This window comes from Fundulus heteroclitus, chromosome 20 (assembly GCF_011125445.2).
Source record: "Fundulus heteroclitus isolate FHET01 chromosome 20, MU-UCD_Fhet_4.1, whole genome shotgun sequence".
NCBI lineage: Eukaryota > Metazoa > Chordata > Actinopteri > Cyprinodontiformes > Fundulidae > Fundulus > Fundulus heteroclitus.
In genome coordinates, this window is record NC_046380.1 from 2,046,531 (window position 1) to 2,069,966 (window position 23,436).

At 44.0% G+C, this 23,436-nt stretch overlaps 1 protein-coding gene across 2 annotated transcripts; it reads left to right on the top strand.

Annotated features, from left to right (window-relative positions):
* The first annotated feature begins 1,599 nt into the window (after positions 1 to 1,599).
* LOC105921421 (ubiquinol-cytochrome-c reductase complex assembly factor 1) lies at positions 1,600 to 22,217 on the top strand. 2 transcript variants are annotated; one of them, XM_036151806.1, is made up of 9 exons: positions 1,600 to 1,914; positions 4,319 to 4,414; positions 6,560 to 6,667; positions 6,875 to 6,947; positions 7,582 to 7,639; positions 8,667 to 8,775; positions 12,186 to 12,263; positions 12,361 to 12,474; positions 21,621 to 22,217. In XM_036151806.1, the coding sequence occupies exons 1-9, from the start codon at positions 1,615 to 1,617 to the stop codon at positions 21,753 to 21,755; spliced, it is 1,071 nt and encodes a 356-aa protein (XP_036007699.1). In that variant the 5' UTR covers positions 1,600 to 1,614; the 3' UTR covers positions 21,756 to 22,217. The 2 variants fall into 2 exon arrangements, with proteins under 2 accessions (XP_036007699.1, XP_036007700.1); XM_036151807.1 differs by lacking the exon at positions 21,621 to 22,217 and adding an exon at positions 15,734 to 16,328.
* Positions 22,218 to 23,436: the final 1,219 nt, after the last annotated feature.

The following is a 23,436-nucleotide window of genomic DNA, read 5'->3' on the forward strand; positions in this document are numbered from 1 at the left end:
TTGGCAAAATATCAGCAGCCTGCTAACATGGAAGCCAGTAAGAGAAGCGGACCAGAACCAGAACAGAACACATTATAGACCCGTCCTGTGGAGGTAAACATTCAGTGCAGTTTCACAGCAGCAACGGACCGTTGGGGAAACGGCAGGTTGTTCTGGATGTGTTGTTCCGATTTAAAACACTAGGTGTCAATATTAAGTATTGCTCCTTTAATACATTCAGTGTGTTAAATAATTCAACTTTATTGATCTCACAATGGAGAAATTCACTTCTGCATCCTAACCCATCCCCTTGGGGAGCAGTGGGCTGCCACTGTGTGGCGCCTGGGGAGCAATCTGGGGTTAAGGGTCTTGCTCAGGGACCCAGAATGGCAGCCTGTGGGAGTTGAACTCAGAACCTCTGGGACCGAAGCTCTGTGCTCTAGTGTTCCGGTATGAATAATATATGGTTTTGTGGGATTTAAAAATGGTTGTGTTCTGTTTTTAATACAGGTTTATGCAACATTCCAATATTATAATTATATATATATATATTTTGTGAGACAGATACCGACTCAGAATGCACACAAATTACACATAACAGGCACAACAGGACATGATCTTTCATTAGTCTTGTTTATTTCCAACTCAGCAGATTGCACAGACCAGCAACACTCCCTGAGAGGCTCAAACCAAATAATCGTTAGCAGCTAATAGACTCATTTTTGAGTAAAAAAAACAGACAGCAATCTGTAGTACTATACAATAAACTGATTAATGTACTAGGATACAATTTTGGCAAAAATAAAAAATACAATATACTTCAATCAATCTTGTGATTGAGATTTAATTTTTACTTTTCTTTGCATTAACCAAGAGCAACAAAAATGGCTTGTAGATAAAATGTTTGTAAACAAGGACTATTTAAAATATGAAATTTATTATTCAAGTGAATAGCTTGTTGAGTTGGACATCAATCCTAGTTGAATATATTGTGCGACCAACCAACAAATCTATGTATTAAACAGTTTGAACAGAAGTTAATGCTGTGGTAAGATTCCTGAAAGTTTCTGGTAAAACATCATGATTATATAAACTCTAAAACAACTAATAAAATTAGGTTATCTCACGGCTGCAACTCTCTTCCCTTTCATGTGGAGGCAAACCTACTTTAAACATAATTACCAACACCTAAAGGACGCGTCTTACTATCCATTAATTGTTATACGGCCATAAATTTCAGACCTCTGCGATTTAGAAATTGTGTTTTTTTATTGCAGTTATGTTGCAAATGGGATTAATTGTTCAGTCCTATTATGCACTGACTGTATTTAATAATAATAATAATAATAATAATAATAATAATAATAATAATAATAATAATAATAATAATAACCAAACCATGCATGCCAGAAGAGACCCAGCACCTTCTTGCTGCAATAGTGTCATCAGTGCTGCCCAGTAAATTATATGAGAAATTATTCACTTTAATATAATAATTGTGGCACTCTGTGTGTTCCATACTAACAGTTTTAGCCATAACTCTGCTAATCGCTCCACCAGATGTATGAAACCACACAGGATGTTTAATCCTCACTAACAGCAGATTTTAAGTTTGACTGCACAAAATAAACTAAAATGACGTCACAGTCTCTGTTCACAGTGTGCTTGTTTACTGTTATCAAACCATGCGGAACCTTCGTTCGCTTCTCGGTGTTCCGGTCGGACAGTATTCGCTGCAGGACAGATTCCGTTGACATTGCTGGGACAGGTGTTACCCAACCAGAAGGTGTGATCGCAGGTAGCCGCGGACCAGTGGCTGCCCGCTCCCCCTCGGCTCTTACCCCGGGACCCGGAGCAGTCATGTACCGGCGGCCGCTGCAGGTCGCCGCCAGGTGCGCCGTGAAGGCGGCGGCGTCCAGGGGCGCCTGCGCGAAGGTAAGGCTAACAGTTAGCCTGCTGCTAGCTCAGGGAACAGCTAAAATCTTCAGAGTTCAGAACCAAAGGGGCGGAATGTGGCCGGTTCGGGTGGTTCTGAAGTGATGAAACAGCTGAAAATGAAAGCGAACCTTCTGGTTTTCTGGATTAATCACCTGTCTGCATCATTTAATCTGACTCACCTGCTGACAGATTAAATCATCCAGTTTTCTCCGCTAATTCTGGTCATTGAAGCTAAATATGAGGCAGAAATGCAGCTTTTTCTTCTGGATTCACCGATTTGTCTATTCAGCAAATTAAAATAACACCAAGAAAAATAATAACTGAATTGTCATGTATACGCCCTTTATTTTTTTTTATTTTGTCATGTTTATCTTTAAACTACTGTAATGGGTTTAACTGAGTAGGCTCATTGCTGAAAACGATCTTCCTGTTGATCTCTGCTGATAATAGCAAATAAAGTCAGAAAGTATTTAAAATTATGGACATTTTCTCTCACTGTAAACAGTGTTGTTGTTTTTTTTCTGTTTCATACATTTTTTTCTCCAACTTAGAAAAACTATAATTGTCGAGGTCATTATAGCCCTTTATATTTACATGTGAAGGAATATAATAATTTACTCTGTTAGAAGTTGATGATGATCATAAACCAGGACAAAGTTTAAACCTTTCCCTGAGCAGATTAAACGGTTAAAGGAAAAAACAAAGAAACTCCTTAGAAAAGTCTAAATGTCTTTGCTTGAACCTTGTTGGTCAGATCTACGTGTGATTATAACCAACAGAATGAAACAGTTTGAAAAGCAGAAGTTTTGAGGTTTTACTTCAGATCCAATGGCGACACGCAGGGAAACGAGACGTCTAGGGAAACCGCTTCTCTGATTTCTGGACAGGATTAAAGAGTTCTGGGAAAGAAAACTCCAGTAAAATGTCCTGAGAAGTCTGACTTCCAGCCCATTTGTTCCTCTCAGCCCAGAGAATAAAATCCAACATGGCTGCCATGCAAAGACAGCAGAGGATGACCCTGCTCTGAGTAGCTTTGACAGGAGCTCATCACAGAGCCGTGTCCCTGGTGTTGGTCCCTTCCATCGGGTCGATGAAACAAGACGGATCAGGACCCTCATGCATTCTGGCAGTTCTGCAGGAACGTAAGGCTTCAGGTGTCCTCAGATATTTACCAACTGAACTGAAGGTGTTGTTGGATTCTCCTGCAGTGAGATGAAAACATGTTCCTCCTGATTAAAGCTTTACATGGAGATGGACAGACGCATCAGAGCTTCTTCTGCAGCGATGTGGGGGCTCCGGTGTGTTGTTGTGAAGAAGCTCTAGATTTAGCAGTCTGTCTACGTTCTGACCCACACCTCTGGTCCTGACGTCTGGATCAGGACTGAAAGAACCAGATCCTGGATACCAGCAGCTGAATGAGCTTCCTCTGCAGGGCAGCTGGGCTCAGCCTCAGACGGAGAGAGAGCCGCTGCTTCTCCGCATAGAAAGGAGTCAGTTGATGTGGTTTTACCATCAGGGTGGCTCCTGGGAGCCTCCGTTGAGGAGGTTTTCACTGGGAGGAGACCCTGATGATGACCCATAATTCCTGGAGGGACTTTATTCCCCAGAATAAGATGGAGGCTGTTGCTGAGGACAAGGAGGGTTTGGCATCCAGTGTTATTTCCTTTTTTTAAAGCAGCTGAAAGAATATTTCAGTTCATCGCTGAACCCAATCCAACTTTATTTATAAAGCACTTTAATATTTCTCAAAGGACCAAAGTGCTGTACAGTGAAACAACATAACACTATTACACAGACTCAAAAAACGATACAAGCATAAAAGACAAAATTAAAATAAGAACTATAAAATCTATAATAAAATTAAAATAAAAGTAATTTAAAATGATGTGTCACAGGCTAAAATCAACATCTCACACTGTTTAGAAAGCCAAGGCAAAGAGATGAGTTTGAGCGAGCGATTTTAAAATCAGGCAAAGAAGTAGACAATTTAATTTGCAATGGAAGGTCGTCATTTTTGGAGCTGCCACAGAGAAAGCACGATCGCCCCTAAGCTTCCGTTTAGTTTTTGGCCCCTCAAGAAGCTGATCAGCTGACCTTCATGAACGGGACGGTGCATGAAGGTGCAGCAAGTCTGAAAGATGGAGCACGACCATGGAGAGATTTAAAAACAAATAAAAGGACGTTAAAATGAATCCTAAAATGTGCAGGGAGCCAGTTTAATGAGGCTAAAATGAAGGTAATGTGCTCATATTTACCAGTGTGCCAGATAAAAGACGTGCTGCAGCGTTTAGATAATAATCCATGTTAATGTTTCTGTTGCATGAAAGTCTGTGTTTAGAAAGTTCCAGATAGAAATGATAAAATAATTAAATCTGTTTTTATTCCCGTTTTTATTCCCCAGCTGGAACAGGAATGCTGTCTGAGAGCTTCAGCGGCCCGCCAGCCGACCACATCCAGCTGCTGGACAGCGACACGCTCCCTGCACATCAGCACTCAGGTAACACAGCAGCAGGAATCTACCCGACAACCCTCCTCATATTATGACCTGGCCCTCCTGCAGGTCACAGGCGATGGTTTGTGATCAAAAGAGATGTTTTTCTCTAGAGTCACTAAACCTACAGCATCCTAAAAATAAAGATTTATCTGTTTAAACCTTTTCCTATTTAAGGAAATCAATCAGAACTAGGCATTTGAAGTTTAAATCATTAAAGTTTGTGTTTCTGCTGACTTTACAGGCTGATGTCTGTGAACCAATTATTAATTAAACTAAATGGTAACATTAGTTTTATTCCTGCATGGTGACCCTCTGACTGTCACCGGTTAATCTGCAGACTGGATCCTCCAGAACCGTTTTAATAAACTGTTCTGTACAGTTTAGCACTTTGTTTCATCTCCTGGATTAGTGGGAGAAAACCTTTAATCTGCAGACAAGGCTGTGCGATATGGTTTAAAAATAAAAACTATGATTTTTATCATACCAAATTCAGTGAATAGATTTTTTTTCCCTTTCATTTTACAAAAATAAATTAAATAAATTATTTTAAAAACTTGCTTTTATGTCAAGCATTGCTTCTGGGAGTTAGCCTGAATTCAAAGTGCAACTTAATCCAAGCTGTGAAACACGCTTATAAAACAAGATGGCCGCCCTGCTGTAGTAAACAATGAGAATATAACTACATGTTTGCCGCTGGTAGTTTTACACAATGAGCTGAGAACGGGCTTTACTGTTATAAGCCATAAGTTAGTGAGTACATTAAAGTGTCATATGGTTAAAAAAAAAAAAAAAAAGATTTGTCTTTACAATATTCTGACTATATATTCTCCTGAAGATATATTCAGCATTATATGCTATTCTCATCATGGAAGCCCAAAGAGAGCATTTGCAAATAAAGATCCCGATTTTTGCAAAAATTAAAACTTAAAAAATTGTAAATTGAAATTAATCTAACCGATTAATTTCAATTTTTTAATCTACTTATCGCCCAGCTCTGCGGCAGACTGGATCATCCAGAACTGTTTTAATTAACTGTGCTGTAAAATTTCAGCACTTTCTACTAGATTAGTGGGAGAAAACCTTTATAAAAACAAAACCTTTGCAGCTTCTTTGCAAGTAGAAAAAACAATCAATCAATCATTTAAGTTGCTGTTAAAAAAGAAAATTCACTGTATTTCTGGGTCTTAATCTCAGTTTGGGTTAAAGGTCGTCTCAGCATTCAAAAATATTCTGCAGCAGTTTCACACAGGGTGGTTTTATTGCTTCACTGTTGATCAGCTGATCAACATCATCCCGCGTTGAATCGTACCAACGGGGAGCTCAGACCAACAGAACCGGTCATCGGGCCGGCCGGGTCCGTGAAGCTAATATTTAAACAGCTGGTGTTAGATTATGTCATCTAGAGATTTACTACCTGACTGCTTCAGATCCAGGATCTTTACTGACCTTTATAGTTTGCTCTCGAGCATCAGTGTCGTATCGTTAGCCTGTGTTGTTAGCTTAGCATTTAGGGAAAGTTCCTCAGAGCTGGGTGAGGTTGTCCATTCTGGCTGAACTCAACATGTCAGCAGAGTTTCAGCTTCTAGCAGCAGATCGTTGTTCATCTGAGAGTCTCTGCTGAGCAGCACTGCGGTCTGTAAAAATGGCCACAATTAGAGCAAGTGAGATGAGCGGGTCAATTTACATCAATTTACATCGATTTGAATGAAAAATATTAAATGGACTGAGCTAATACGGAGCTTTTCCAGTCATACTGACCACTCAAAGCGCTGCACACTAGAGTCACATTCACCCAATCGCTCTCACTGACGCACACCGAGGTGCAGCTCAGTAGGCAACTTTGGGATTAAGTGCCTTGCCCAGTGACAAGAGGAAGCTGGCATTGAACCCATAACCTTCTGAATGCAAGACGACTACTCAACCCATCAAGCCATAGTTGGCCAGATTTAGACCCAAATCACTATTTATTAATCATTCATTTATGTGCATTGATCATATGGAGACACGGATTATTCTGACAGCCCAGATTTCTGGAGGTTATTTATGTAAAACTGGAGTTTTTGAATGGTTTTGAATGTAAAACTGTTCTTTGAACAGTTTGATCAGAGGCTGGCTGAACTGATTCCTGGTCGCTTTGTTCCCCTACAGCTCAGCAACGTGAAGGAGACGCCTCAGCACTCGCAGGAGGAGGTGGGCGCCTTCACCAAACTCATCGAGGCCATGGGCTTCACCGCCCCGCTCAAATACAACAAATGGGTGAGTGGGTGAAGAATGGAGGGGGGGGGGGATAGTTCTAGATAAATGAGTTTTAAAGGCGTTTATTTGTCCTGGTGCGTTTGGCTCTAAATGAAACATGCTGGTAAACGTCTCCTGGTTTAAGCTGAAACTACAGAAACTGATTAACTGTAGAAATAAAAGCTAAAATATTCCTAAAGTTTTACCCTGTTGCTGTTTCCTTCACAGAAAATCAAGATCGCTGCGCTGCGCATGTACACGTGTTGTGTGGAGAGAATAAACTACGACGAGTTCTTCGATAGTAAGTCTGGATCCTACGTTTCCCACAATGCAACAGGGTGGCTCGGCTGTTTTCAGGCTCCTATGAAAAACATCTTTTCATGACGTTTTCTGAGCGTTGGGATGCTGCAGCGGACTTCCAGAACCACAGACCGTCCCGCTGTGGTTCTGACGGGTTCTGCTCAGATGAGCTGACTGGACCTGGACCTGCCTAAGGAACCACAGCACCAATAAGAACAGATTCATTTATCTGGAGAATTTAAAGAACATTTTAATAATCCTGCAAAATGGAAATCCCTTTGATGGAAATAATGCTGCTTTTGTTGAAATGTTCTGCCGCCGGTTCTGCTCGGGTCCAAAATCAGCATCAAGTGACTGTAAACCCATAATAAACATTTTAAGCATTTTTATAGACGATTTGTGTATCTTGGTTAGAACGAGTTTAACATTTCACCAGTTTATTCTGATTAAATGAAGCAAATATGGTTTCAATTAAAGAAGTTTAGTGGTTCCTTTCAATCAAAGCAACCACTCCTCCTTCTAAGCTCTGCAGACGATGATGAGATGAATTTTCAGGTTAGACCCAAACCGTGCAGAACCAACGATGATGATGATGATGATGATGATGAGGTAAAACGGGGTTCTGTTTCTTCCAGAATGCTCCCTGCCAGACACTCTGAACTCCTGGTTCCTGGTCGCCCAGCTTCACGTCTGGTGAGTCCGACACTTTCATGCTGCTCGTTCAGCCGAGGAACATCTGAGGAGCTTCAGGTTCTGACCGCTTTAAAGACGGAACAATGGATCAATGGCGGTTTTCAGTCAGGCGTCTGAGTTGCTACCTCTGAATTCAGCCAAACTGCTTGTTTCTTGTTCAGCTGCTGCTGCAGAGAACCTAAAGCTGTTCTCTCTGCAGAGGAACGTTGTTCTGCAGCGCCGGGCGGCTGCTGCAGACATGAAGGGACAGACGTTAGCTGCCGTCCCTCAGAGGTCCGGTTCTGCGGCGCCGCTCCCTGCAGTCCGGCTGTTGCAGACACACATGCATGTGTCGGTGGTCGGTTCTTTTTTAGGATGTGTTCTTGGCAGTGAAGTTGCCTCTGCAGGTCCGGTTCTGATGGTGCCCTGCTGGGCCGTGCTTCTTTCATCATGTCAGCTGGAACCGGTCAGGTTTTCTTTTTTTAGAGCAGAGGATCAGCCTAGATGGGCTTTAAAAGTGATACGAATTATAAAGAGTTCTGATGAGCCCGGTTCTGGACTTTGTCCACCTGTTCTAGTTTAGATGAGCTGAGTCCATGAAGATGAGACGCACTTCAACTGAAACTGTTTTAGCACCGATAACAGAAATGTAGGACGTTATAGGTTCAACGGACGGTTCTGTTGGGTCCTGGTTCTAAATCCCACCTGGACCAGGACCTGAGCCTGAGCAAGGCTGGTTGTCTCTGTCGACCCGGTTAACCAGTGACCCGTCCAGGGTGTAACCGCCGCCTCTGGCAGGGTCAACGATGGACCGATGGGTGGACCGGACCGGACTCGAGTCCAATTCACCACCTGAGCGGGTTTTAGGTCAGATGGGGCTCATCAGCTTTAGATAGAAAGCTCCTGAGGTGACCTCTGACCTCTGATTGAATGACGCTCTTCGTATTAATGCCGCCAACTGAAAAAGAACCCGTCTGATTGGACCGGACCGGTTCCCTTGTAGCCTCCCTGAGGTTCTAGCAGCTCATGGTTGGCTGTTCTCCTGCAGGATGTGCTTGGTGCGGATGCGTCAGGAGGGCAGAGAGGGGAAGTTCATGTGCCGGTACATCGTCCACTCCATGTGGGAGGACGTGGAGCAGAGGAGCAAGATCATGGGGGTGAGTCGGGTTTGGGTCCGCCAGGGTTCTGGTGCCAGAGGGGTTCAGCCCAGAGAACCACAGAACAGGAACCTCAACAGCTTAGAGCTGAGACAACGAATCAGATCAGTGGATTATTGAAGGAATCATTAGTAATAGAATCAAATCATGATATAAATAATTTGTTTTTAATTTTAAAGCATTTATGGCAGAATGTTAATTAACTAAATTTACGTTTTATTAATCTAAAGTATCTCGTTAGATTCATCAAAACCAATCAGTAGATTAATGAATTACTAAAATTATAGATCGCTCCACAGCGCCCCCTAGCAGCACTAAAACAATCAGCAGCAGTCCGCGCTTTGTCCCAAAATTATGAAATTCGGTACAAATGCACAAGTTATCAGGAGTCGGCCATGTTGGATCAAAGCCGCCATTTCGTCCCTTTCACTCATGTCATATTTGAGCGAACTCCTCCAACAGCTTTAGCGTTAAAGACTTTAAAATCTCTCAGAATCGTCTTCACTCATTTGATGAAAAGTTATCAAAAGCTTTTAGCTGCATAAAAGCATGTGGGCGTGGCCAAGCCTCAAATCTGACTCCTCGCCATGAAAGACGAAACTGAAATAACTTCAACACACGAGGTCGCAGCAGCAACCAGCAACTTTCTGCGGGTCATATAACTTAAGTTCTCTCTACAGTCATGAGCTCATTTGATGACATCACTTTAGCCCCGCCCACTTAAACCAGGAAGTTGCCAGTTTCACTGCTGGATTTCCTTATTTTAATTGCTTACTCGCTGAATGATATTTGTCAACATACCAAAGGCTCCATTGGATTACATTAGAGTTTGGATCAATGGCGCCCCCTAGGTCACTAACAAGGCTGCGTCTCCCTGATACATCTTTGGATCTTCCCCAAATATAGTGTGCTTGACCGTGGATGACTATTGGAGAGGTGAATTTGGTCAGCTGATGACATCACTTTAGCCACGCCCACTCAGCACTAAGTGCTTATCTGTTTCAAACATTAACCAACGTCAGATAATAATTTAAGGCAACATTAATAAACAGGACGTTTTTATTAATCATTCGCCACTAGGCATGAAGTGACCTCAGCTCCCTACAGGAACATTGGATTTCGGACGGATTTTAAACACTTCTCACCACAGCCTGGTAGAGGCCAATGCGGAGGCTTGCTCGTGGTTGTCCCCTGGTGGTGACCTGTGGAACAGCAGGCAGGTCAGGAGGAGGCGTGTCGGCGGTGATGCTGTACGCCTGCGGTCATGACAGGAGCTTGTGGATTTAGTTACTTATTGCTTCTTTAATAATTTCATATTTTGTTAATTTTCATGAGGCAAAGCCTGAATGCTCCATGAAGCAGTAAAGTCCAAACCTGCTACCATGAGGGCCAAAATCATAAAGCTGAAAGCACTTAGAGCAGGGGTCACCAACATGGGCTGACTTTCTTAACCACAGCTGAAATGGGAGGATTGTTCCTATTTATAATAATAATAATAAGTTTTACTGGAATGAGCTTCATCACTAAAAATGAAAAGCCTAATTGTTTATATTCATAAAGCTACAGATGGAGGTGTATGATCTCTGATCTGACCTTTCTGACACTACAGCTAAAACAGAAAGTGTCATAAGGGAAAAAGCACAGAGGTGGCGTGCCTGTGTGTCTCAGTGTAATAAATATTAACCGTGTTTTTGTTTTTTAAAGCGAGTTTCTGATCAGCTCTGACCTCAGCCCTCATCCATTAGGTATCTAGCATCCGAGCCGAAGCCGATGTTCTGCAGCGAACATCCGTTCTTTTAGCCGCAGAGCGATGCAGGTTTTCCTGCAGCACCGTCTGGCCACCCAGCAGGAAGTGCAGCCGGATCCCAGGAGATCCCAGGAGATCCCAGGCTGGCTGCGGTCGCCGTGGCCTCAGAGTCGCTCCTCTGTTCTCCGTCAGTGGAGCAGGTCCAGGAAGCGTCGCAGGCTGGCGTGACGCGCCGGCCTGCGGCCCGCAGAACGACTCCTGCAAGGCTGATTATCGCGCTCAGAGCAGCGATTACAGGCTGGACTCTAAGAAAGTCGACTTTCTTCAGGAATGTTAATGTTGGTCTGCAGGACATTTTAGGGTCGCTTTAACAAACACAAGTAGAGCTCTGCAAACTGAACACAGTGAGAAGCTCTCCTGCCTGGAGGCTCCGGCGGCGACCCGGTTCCCCTCCATCTCCAGAAACCTGTCCGGGTCGGTCAAACGTCCACACAGCTTCACTCGGGCAGTTATCGGGTCGGTTTTTACCGGAGAGGTTCTGACATGATTAAATTCAGCTGAAACACGTCAGGAATCGATGGTTCTGTCTGTCTTGGATCCAACTAAAACCCGCACTCCGACCCGTAAGATCCCAGAGTGCAGTCAGCTTGATCTAGAACCGAACACAAGGTCCGATTCAGACGAGCCAGACAGTTCTACGGGTTAACGAGCCCAGACCCTTCCTGTTGTGCCAGAACCTCTGAATGAGACAGGAAGCAGGTAAAACGCCGTCAGAACCTTTCAGAACCGGCTTAATTACTCCCGCTCATGTGTCCAGGTTCTGTCTGCTCTTGGGTTCTTCTGGGTGCTGCTTTAATCAGAGTCACGTGTTTTATCGCCTTGGTGCTGAAAACAGACGCTCAGAAGTTCTGGTTTAACTGAAACCAGAACTTTTTACATTTTACTGTAAGGTTTTATCCTACATGGTTCTGTTCAGATGTCCTGAACAGTACATGGACCGGATCGAGCAGCAGATCCTTCGTCTGAGGGACCGTGTGAGAGATTTTCCTCCTCCAGGATGTCCTGGACCTCAGTGTTTGTGTTTGAGCTCAGCAGGAGCAGCAGTATTTTTACAAGCAGAACCAGTGATTGGACCCGCTCTTAGGTTTCATGCTAATTGCGATGAAGAGCAGGAACAACGTCATCATTTTCTCCACCTTCAGCAGCTCGCTGAACCCAAACAAAGAGCTGCAGCTCGGCTGATTCGGGTTTTACTCTGCAGGTTTTCACCTGAACGGCTCCAATCCGGCTTTGTTGGACTTCTTTAGTTTCCCTCCTGATTTAAATCAAGATGTTTCTTTTACCTTTTTAAATATGTCAACTTCAACTCATCCTCATAATTTGCAGCTGATCTTTATTAAGATTAATTAAAAAGCAGCTAAACTTCTCCGTCCTGAGCCTGAAATCTTCTTTCAAACATGTAGACTCAAACTTTCTGTTGTTTTAATGGAAATAATGTAAAATTGCTTAGTTTTCTCATCAGGATGAGCTGTAACAGCGCCACCATCAGGTCAAAAATGACCTGGATTAACAACCAGAACCCTGCAGGTCTCAGAATATTGTCTTACATGAGTCCAGTGTTCTGCCGGGTCGGATCTTCACTGTGGTTCTGCTTGTGCTGCAGATCGACGCCACCCACAGGAAGGAGGCCATGAAAGCCATGACTGAAACCTTCTACGCCGCCATCTTTGGATACGACGAGGTCAGTGAACGGGTTTGGGAGCGGTGCGGTTCCTCGGCTGTAAAGTAAGCCTGGATTTAGTTGAAGGTTCTGACGGTTCTGATGGTTCTGCCTGCAGGGAATCCTGTCTGACGACTGCGTTCTGGCTGCAGCGCTCTGGAGAAACCTGTTCAACCGCCAGTGTGAAGACCCCCAGCAGCTGGAGCTCATGGTGGAATACGTTCGTAAACAGGTTGGTTTGTTCCTCACAGCTTCAGCAGCTTTTTGCCACTTTTACAGGAAGTGAAAAACAAACACGCAGCGTTTCCTCCTGAAGTTTCTCCTCTAAGCTGCTGCTGACCTTCAGCCTCTGACTGTCGGGCGCTGCAGTAACTTCCTGATGACTTCTCTGCTGTCACTCCAACTCCTCACCGGTCTGACCATTGTAGTCTCCGTCACTGCTCTAAAGAAATATTTCCATCCGCTACATAAAAGCCGCTTTTCTCACTGTCTGACATTAAATCAGATTAAACTCTTCCTGTTTCTGAGCGGTTAGGAACGGCTCAATGATTTCCTTTAGCCAAATAGCAGATTAATGGAGGATATTTATTATTTTCTGATGTAAAGGTAAAAGCCCGCCCCGGACACATTTTGGGTAAAAAGTGGGCGGTTCCCAGGAACACGGGCTCAGTGTCAGGATGAGCTGTGGGGGGGTTAACTGTAAGCAGAGCTGTGGTCTGTGGGACCAGAGCGACATCTGGTGGTTTCACAGACGTAAAAAGCACTACGGATCAATGCTCATGACATTGCAGGGCGTGTTGTGTCTGACTGAGACGCCTTTATACTCAAACCTGGGTTACGGGGACAAAAGCATTGTACCATTTGACCAAACTAAAAAATTAAGTACAGCAGCCACCATTCAACACTAAGCGGGCAGCAGTGATGCTCCTGTTAACTCTGTGGAGGCATCAGCTATCTTCTCTAGTCTGGTGGAGCAGCAGCTGATCTGTAGCTGGGATGCCATCTGGACCCAGAGCAGGTGGTGGAGACAGGAGGACTGGAGGAGAATCCCAGACGCTCTAAGCAGCGTTTCCACAGCTCCTTCCTTCAGCTGCTGCTAGACTTTATCATCTCTGCTGCTTCCAAAAAAAAACTCTGTTTCTATCACGCTGATGGTTACACTGGTTCTGCTCCATTCATCAATCATTTACACTGACTCTCAGGTGCTGTTAGGCATGGATATGCCTTTTTATCTAATAGTAACTGGGCAATAAATAACATGCAGGTAGAAGGTTTAGATCAGGGGTGTCAAACTCATTTTGGTGTAGGGGCCGCATTCAGCTTAATCTGATCTCAAGAGGGCCACATGAGTTAACTCATTGCAAGATTAAATAGAACTCATAAATGTGGACTTGTTGATTATTATATTAAGTTAATTTCACTTTTACACAATATATTATGAATAACCTCAGCGTTTTTAAGAAAAGTATGTGCAATTTCAACAATACTTTTAATCAGTTAAACATTTACTTGTGCATTATGCATAAGAACTGATCACAGTGATTATACAATGTTGAAAAACATTTATTCACATTTTTTGGAACTTAAAAACACTGTCCTGCATGACAAAATACATAAAACAGATAAAAATTAAGAAATGATTTGAATTTTTCCACACCTGAAGCTTAATCTGCTAATTAAAACACAGCGCCCCTGCATATTTTCAATTAAACAAAGTACATGTTTTTTTCAATAATTGTTTTATCATTCTCTTCCTTTTATCTTGTCCACTTGTGAAAGTCAAATCTGATGAGCTCTTTGTGGCATCTTATTGCCACATTGCCAGACAGGACACTGGAAAAAAAAAAAAAATATATTTTTTTATTTTTTTTTTATAATTATAATGCATTTAGCCACAGGGCCGGACTAAATTGTTCGGCGGGCCGGATCCGGCCCGCGGGCTGTATATATGACACCCCTGGTTTAGATGAAGCTAAAATTTTAGATAGCTCAGAAAGCTCCACTGCTTCTAAACAGTTCAGACACTGCGCAGGTTCTAAAGATTCCTCCAACGCTGCCTCACTTACTGAGGACGAGGTAATCATGTTTGGGAGGATGCCAATTATTTTATTTTTAATGGCATCAATTTTATTGATGAAGAATCCCATAAAATCATTACTGCTAAGAGCTAAGGGATTGGATGGATCAACAGCTATGGCTCTGGGTAAGTTTGGCAACTGTACTGAAGAGAAATCTAGGATTATTTTTTATTCTCAATTAATGATGAAAAATATGCTGCTCTAACTCTGTGAAGGGTCTTTTTATATAACAGTAGACTGTCCCTCCAGATTAGATAGGATTCCTCTTGGTGTGTAGAGCGCCATTTTCTCTCCAATTTCCTAACATTGTGCTTCAAGGAACACAGCTCTGAATTAAACCAGGGAGCCAGCTTCCTGTGAATAATCACCTTCTTTTTCAAGTTAGCTACATTGTCTAATGCAGAACACATGACGAAGTCACACTGTTAGCAAAGGTATCGATTTGTGAATGGGAAGAAATAACATTGCTGCCATCTGCAGGACATTTCTGTAATACTGATGATATTACATCAGTATTACAGGGACAGACTCTTTAAAGTTTGATACAGCATTATCCGATAAAGATCTACTATAATGGAACCCTCTTTTGGGGGTGGAGAACTCAGTTAGATTAAACTTAAATTTTATTTAAAAATTATCAGACAGGACAGGGTTGTGAGAGAATACTGTTAATTCTTCACGATCAATGCCATAGGTCTAAAGTATGAAGCCAAGAGTGCATCGGTTTATGCACATTTTGAGCAAAACCAATTAAATCTAAGATAGTTTTAAAGGCTACACTAAGGTTATCACATTCTGTGTCAACATGAATGTTGAAATCACCCACTATAATAACCTTATCAGTATTTAACACCAAATCAGATAAGAAGTCTGACAACTGATCCAAAAACTGAGAGTAAGGGCCTGGTCGACGATACAAAACAACAAACAGAAGAGGTTTTATTGGTTTGGTTTGCAATTTGGATGAGGGAAACTGAGGGTTAAATGTTCAAAAGAACTGTAATTATTAATTGGCCTGGGACTAATTAATAAATCAGACTGAAAGATGATTGCTACTCCTTCCCCTCCTGATAAGCCTTTCTCTTCAGCTTTACAGTTTAACTTTGAATTTAGATTTTTTTTCCATATTAAATAATTTTGTGTGTACATGTTCTGTTTTTGCTACTGTCACACCTGAATTTCCCCATCGTGGGACAATGAAGGTATTTCTATTTCATTCTACATGTTAAGTTAGTGGAAATTAAAACAAGCGAATGGTTCTGGTTCAGCGTTGGACTGGTTCTTCCTCCGGATCAGCACCGAGGCCGTGTTGTGACCCAGAGAGTGATTGTCTGCTTGTTTCATCTCTGCTGAGTGAAGATGTGGAAGTGGTTGTTGCTGTGAGGCTAAATGTTGCCGCCTGCTTCTCCTCAGATGCAGTCATCGACGCACTGGATGGGGAGGATCTGCTGCTCACAGGGGAGGTGAAGTGGCGCCCTCTGGTGGAGGAGAACGCACAGAGCATCCTGAAGGTGGTCAGCCCCACGTACAACGATGCAGGCCTCTGAGAGGAAGTCCTCTCTGCAGCCAGGAGACACTTCCTGCTCTTCCTCAGATCACAGCCTAAACTCCTCCTCCGTGGCTGTAGCTCCTCCTTCTTGCTCCGGGGTTCCTGCAGCACTTGCTCTCCTACCTTTAAACCATGAAGCTTCAGATGATGCAGAGACAGTCGGACTCATGCAGGCCTCCTTGTGTGTCCCTGGTCCTGGCAGGTCTGAGAGCAGCTTCTGTATGCAAACACACCCTGTTTCTATTTCTACTGAACGTCGCTCTGTATTTATAAAGTATTTTTGAATAGCTGTGTGTTTATTCTCTGCTCCTTCACTGTGTTTAAATAACCAGAACCTCTGAGGTCCGCTGCTTGTTCCCTCCGTGCTCTCAGACCTGAACAGGAACCAGAACTCAGACACTCAAAACTTGGTCAATGGTTTTAAAATGATGGCTAATAAAGTTTTCTGTTCAAACTCTCTGAGCTGCAGTTTCTTCTTCTTCTGCTCTGTGTGACTGATCCTGTTGAGATTTCAGAGGAGAAGCACCGATCTGAGGTTCTATTTCATCCCTACTGACCGCCAGAGGCGGTGCTTTAAGCACTGAATGATCATAATTGCGCATGCGCAGGTCGAGTACTAATGACAACAAAGTCACCTGTGACCTGCCGGGGACCCACGTGACTCTATAGAGTCACGAGGCACCCGCCGTTCAATCCCTTCGTTCTTCTCGCGCGCAGGTATGATCGTGTGAAGCTGACTGCTTCTGTGTTTAGCACGTGCTAAATCTAGCTGCTTGTTGCTGGTAGCCCCGTGACCGGGTTTGGTCGGAGCTGCGGGTAAGTTTCGCCCTCGAGGGGCTGCACAAGCTGCTTTCACCTTACCAGATTTGCGGTCGCCGCGACATGAACTGGTAAGTTTTGTTCTTTTCTCAGCAGTAGTTTACTGCTCGCGCTGAGTTACCACGGTAATTTTGTGGTTCTTTTTACTCAACAGTAGCGTTTTCTTCTCGCGTTGAGTTCATCCTTAGTTAACAAGCGGACTCGCTGGTGGCGTTTCTGCTCACGCTGTGTTCGAAACCTCTAAGGGAGTTTTCCTACAACAGAGTCGCTGGTGGCGTTTCCTGCTCGTGGTGACTTCTTGTTGGTGCGGGGCTGATCACGCCTTCAGCATTATGATGCTGGAAAATTTGTGCTGCTCGACCTGTCTGGCTCCGCTTCAGCCCGACGACGGCATGATTTGTGTCCCTCCTGTCTTGGTGTGGAACATCTCCGGGAGGCGCTGTCGGATAACGCCTGCCCCAACTGCTCCGTCATGCCCCCGGTCGGTCAGGCTGAGTCGGTTGGCTGCGCTGCAGCAGCCTACCGACTGGGCTGGCGCTGCGCCGCATAGTCTGTTGCCACCGGGAAAGACGATGTGCAAACGGCCAACTGTGGCTGCACCTTTGGTGCCAGCAAAACGAGCCAGACAGACTGATGCAGGGAGATTGTCCACAAGAGTGGATCATCTCACCTCGGAGCTGGCCGAAATGAAGGCCCTTCTCCAGTCCTTTCAGGCTGGGGGTGATGGCAGCGCGGCTCTCCCTCCCCAGCAGGATGACGTGTCAGTCATGGATGATGATGATGCTATTTCTGTGGCGGCCTCTGGCACCCACTTCTGTGAGGACCTCCAGGAGCTGGGCTCCGGGGCCTCCGGGTCTGACTCCATTGCCTCCCAGGATGATACGGGGGAGTCTGTGACAGCCGCCATCCGAACGGCTCTTGCCCGTTTACATATTGATGTTCTTCAGACCCAGCCTGCAGCTTCCAGCGCCTTCTTTAAGTGCAGTAGATCAGAGACTGCCTTTGTGGTTCCTCCCTCTGGGGAGTATATACGGGAGCTGCATGCTTGCTGGTCAGACACCAAGGCACTTTCACGTCTGACAACAGATGGCAGGGTCCTGGCAGCTATGCAGGAGGCACCCAGGGTTGGCTTGGGGCAGATGCCAGCGGTGGAACCTGGCATTGCCTCTCTTATTGTTCAATTCAATTCAATTTTATTTATATAGCGCCAAATCATGAAACATGTCATCTCAAGGCACTTTACAAAATCAAGTTCAATCATATACAGATTGGGTCAGATTATACAGATTGGTCAAAATGTCCTATATAAGGAAACCAGTTGATTGCATCAAAGTCCCAACAAGCAGCATTCACTCCTGGGGAACCATAGAGCCACAGGGAGAGTCGTCTGCATTGTACATGGCTTTGCTGCAATCCCTCATACTGAGCAAGCATGAAGCGACAGTGGGAAGAAAAACCACCCATTAACGGGAAGGAAAAACCTCCGGCAGAACCGGGCTCAGTATGAACGGTCATCTGCCTCGACCGACTGGGGTTACAGAAGACAGAACAGAGACACAACAAGACAGACAAACAAGCACAGAAGCACACATTGATCTAGTAATCTGTTCTACATTAGATGGTAGTAGCGGTGTGAGCCGTCTTCTCTGGATGATGTCACAGTTAACAGAACGCCAGACCAGGTGTACCTACTATGAAGAAAAAGAGAGAGAGCAAAAAGTTAAAAGCTGAAATGACGACAGTCATTTCAATGTAATACAATGCAAAACTGGAGAACAGTAGACTGAAGTAGAAATCAGTAGAGTGAGAAAATTAGACCCTGATGTCCTCCAGCAGCCTAGGCCTATCACAGCACAACTATAGAGATAGCTCAGGGTAACATGAGCCACTCTAACTATAAGCTTTGTCAAAAAGGAAAGTTTTAAGATTAGTCTTAAAAGTAAACGGGGTGTCTGCCTCACGGACCAAAACTGGGAGTTGGTTCCACAGGAGAGGAGCCTGATAGCTAAAGGATCTGCCTCCCATTCTACTTTTAGAGACTCTAGGAACCACCAGCAGACCTGCAGTCTGAGAGCAAAGTGCTCTGTTAGGAACATACGGGGTAATCAGAGCTCTGATATATGATGGAGTTTGATTATTAAGGGCTTTATACGTTAGAAGGAGAATTTTAAATTCTATTCTTGATTTAACAGGAAGCCAATGAAGGGAAGCTAAAATTGGAGAAATATGATCCCTCTTGTTGATTTTCATCAGAACTCTTGCTGCAGCATTTTGGATCAGCTGAAGGCTTTGAACTGCATTTTGTGGACTTCCTGATAGTAAAGAATTACAATAGTCCAGCCTTGAAGTAACAAATGCATGGACCAGTTTTTCAGCATCACTCCTGGACAGAATGTTTCTAATTTTGGCGATATTCCGGAGGTGAAAAAAGGAAACTCTGGAAACCTGTTTAATATGGGATTTAAATGACATGTCTTGGTCGAAAACAACACCAAGATTTTTAACTTTATTACCAGAGGCCAAGTTAATGCCATCCAGATTAAGTGATTGATTAAGAACTTTATTTTTTGAAGACTCTGGCCCAAAGATTAAAACTTCTGTCTTGTCAGAATTTAAATGCAGGAAATTTAAAGTCATCCAGCTTTTGATGTCATCAAGACATGACTGCAGTCGAAGTAACTGATTGGATTCATCAGGATTTATGGATAAATATAGCTGAGTGTCATCAGCATAACAGTGGAAATTAATCCCATGCTGTCTGATAATTTTGCCAATCGGAAGCATATATATAGTAAATAGAATTGGTCCAAGGACTGAACCCTGTGGTACTCCACAAGTGACCCTAGAATTTGAGGAAGATTTATTATTAACATGAACAAATTGGAATCTGTCCGACAGATAAGATTTAAACCAGCCTAATGCTTTTCCCTTAATCCCTACAGTATGCTCAAGTCTTTGTAAGAGAATATTGTGATCAACTGTATCAAATGCAGCACTGAGATCTAACAGGACAAGTATAGACACAAGTCCATTATCTGAGGCCATGAGAATATCATTAGTGACCTTCACCAGAGCTGTTTCAGTGCTATGATGAGCTCTGAAGCCTGACTGAAACTCCTCAAGTAGGTCATTACTTTGTAAATGTTCACATAGTTGATTAGCAACTACTTTCTCAAGAATTTTAGATAAGAAAAGAAGATTAGATATAGGTCTGTAATTTACTAACTCATCTTGATCAAGAGAAGGTTTCTTAAGTAAAGGTTTAATAACAGCTACTTTCAAAACCTGTGGTACATATCCATTTACTAAGGATAGATTAATCATGTCTAAAATAGTGCCACTGATCAAAGGGAATATGTCCTTAAACAACTTGGTTGGGATTGGGTCTAACATACAGGTAGAAGGTTTAGATGAAGCTAAAATTTTAGATAGCTCAGAAAGCTCTACTGCTTCTAAACAGTTCAAACACTGCGCAGATTCTAAAGATTCCTCCAATGCTGCCTCACTTACTGAGGACGAGGTAATCATGTTTGGGAGGATGCCAATTATTTTATTTTTAATGGCATCAATTTTATTTATGAAGAATCCCATAAAATCATTACTACTAAGAGCTAAGGGAATGGATGGATCAACAGAGCTGTGGCTCTGGGTAAGTTTGGCAACTGTACTAAAGAGAAATCTAGGATTATTTTTATTCTCTTCAATTAATGATGAAAAATATGCTGCTCTAACTCTGCGGAGGGTCTTGTTATACAACAATAGTCTGTCCTTCCAGATTAAGTAGGATTCCTCTTGGTGTGTAGAGCGCCATTTTCTTTCCAATTTCCTAACATTGTGCTTCAAGGAACGCAGCTCTGAATTAAACCAGGGAGCCAGCTTCCTGTGAATAATCACCTTCTTTTTCAAGGGAGCTACATTGTCTAATGCAGAACGCAATGACGAAGTCATACTGTTTACAAATACATCTATGTGTGAATGGGAAGAAACAACATTGCTGCTCTCTACAGGGTATTTCTGCAATACTGGGGATATTAAAAGGGGGACAGACTCTTTAAAGTTTGATGCAGCATTATCTGATAAAGATCTACTATAATGGAAGCCTCTTTGGGGGTGGAGAACTCAGTTAGGTTAAACTCAAATGTTATTAAAAAATGGTCTGATAGGACAGAGTTGTGAGGAAATACTGTTAATTCTTCATAATCAATGCCATATGTCAGCACAAGGTCTAAAGTATGAAGCCAAGAGTGCATCGGTTCATGCACATTTTGAGCAAAACCAATTAAATCTAAGATAGTTTTAAAGGCTACACTAAGGTTATCACATTCAGTGTCAACATGAATGTTACAATCACCCACTATAATAACCTTGTCAGTATTTATCACCAAATCAGATAAGAAGTCTGACAACTGATCCAAAAACTGAGTGTAAGGGCCTGGTGAACGATACTAAACAACAAACAGAAGAGGTTTATTGCTTTGCAATTTGGATCAGGGAAACTGAGGGTTAAATGTTCAAAAGAACTGTAGTTATTAATTGGCCTGGGACTAATTCATAAATCAGACTGAAAGATGATTTACTCCTTCCCCTCCTGATAAGCCTTTCTCTTCGGCTTTACAGCTTAACTTTAAATTTAGATTTTTTTCATATTAATTAATCTTGTGTGTAAATGTTCTGTTTTTGCTACTGTCACACCTGAATTTCCCCATCGTGGGACAATGAAGGTATTTCTATTTCATTCTACATGTTAAGTTTGTGGAAACTAAAACAAGCGAATGGTTCTGGTTCAGCGTTGGACTGGTTCTTCCTCCGGATCAGCACCGAGGCCGTGTTGTGACCCAGAGAGTGATTGTCTGCTGGTTTCATCTCTGCTGAGTGAAGATGTGGAAGTGGTTGTTGCTGTGAGGCTAAATGTTGCCGCCTGCTTCTCCTCAGATGCAGTTCATCGACGCACTGGATGGGGAGGATCTGCTGCTCACAGGGGAGGTGAAGTGGCGCCCTCTGGTGGAGGAGAACGCACAGAGCATCCTGAAGGTGGTCAGCCCCACGTACAACGATGCAGGCCTCTGAGAGGAAGTCCTCTCTGCAGCCAGGAGACACTTCCTGCTCTTCCTCAGATCACAGCCTAAACTCCTCCTCCTCCGTGGCTGTAGCTCCTCCTTCTTGCTCCGGGGTTCCTGCAGCACTTGCTCTCCTACCTTTAAACCATGAAGCTTCAGATGATGCAGAGACAGTCGGACTCATGCAGGTCTCCTCGTGTGTCCCTGGTCCTGGCAGGTCTGAGAGCAGCTTCTGTATGCAAACACACCCTGTTTCTGTTTCTACTGAACGCCGCTTTGTATTTATAAAGTATTTTTGAATAGCTGTGTGTTTATTCTCTGCTCCTTCTCTGTGTTTAAATAACCAGAACCTCTGAGGTCCGCTGCTTGTTCCCTCCATGCTCTCAGACCTGAACAGGAACCAGAACTCAGACACTCAAACATGGTCAATGGTTTTAAAATGATGGCTAATAAAGTTTTCTGTTCAAACTCTCTGAGCTGCAGTTTCTTCTTCTTCTGCTGTGTGTGGCTGATCCTGTTGAGATTTCAGAGGAGAAGCACCGATCTGAGGTTCTATTTCATCCCTACTGACCGCCAGAGGCGGTGCTTTAAGCACTGAATGATCATAATTGCGCATGCGCAGGTCGAGTACTAATGACAACAAAGTCACCTGTGACCTGCCGGGGACCCACGTGACTCTATAGAGTCACGAGGCACCCGCCGTTCAATCCCTTCGTTCTTCTCGCGCGCAGGTATGATCGTGTGAAGCTGACTGCTTCTGTGTTTAGCACGTGCTAAATCTAGCTGCTTGTTGCTGGTAGCCCCGTGACCGGGTTTGGTCGGAGCTGCGGGTAAGTTTCGCCCTCGAGGGGCTGCACAAGCTGCTTTCACCTTACCAGATTTGCGGTCGCCGCGACATGAACTGGTAAGTTTTGTTCTTTTCTCAGCAGTAGTTTACTGCTCGCGCTGAGTTACCACGGTAATTTTGTGGTTCTTTTTACTCAACAGTAGCGTTTTCTTCTCGCGTTGAGTTCATCCTTAGTTAACAAGCGGACTCGCTGGTGGCGTTTCTGCTCACGCTGTGTTCGAAACCTCTAAGGGAGTTTTCCTACAACAGAGTCGCTGGTGGCGTTTCCTGCTCGTGGTGACTTCTTGTTGGTGGCGGGCTGATCACGCCTTCAGCATTATGATGCTGGAAAATTTGTGCTGCTCGACCTGTCTGGCTCCGCTTCAGCCCGACGACGGGCATGATTTGTGTCCCTCCTGTCTTGGTGTGGAACATCTCCGGGAGGCGCTGTCGGATAACGCCTGCCCCAACTGCTCCGTCATGCCCCGGTCGGTCAGGCTGAGTCGGTTGGCTGCGCTGCAGCAGCCTACCGACTGGGCTGGCGCTGCGCCGCATAGTCTGTTGCCACCGGGAAAGACGATGTGCAAACGGCCAACTGTGGCTGCACCTTTGGTGCCAGCAAAACGAGCCAGACAGACTGATGCAGGGAGATTGTCCACAAGAGTGGATCATCTCACCTCGGAGCTGGCCGAAATGAAGGCCCTTCTCCAGTCCTTTCAGGCTGGGGGTGATGGCAGCGCGGCTCTCCCTCCCCAGCAGGATGACGTGTCAGTCATGGATGATGATGATGCTATTTCTGTGGCGGCCTCTGGCACCCACTTCTGTGAGGACCTCCAGGAGCTGGGCTCCGGGGCCTCCGGGTCTG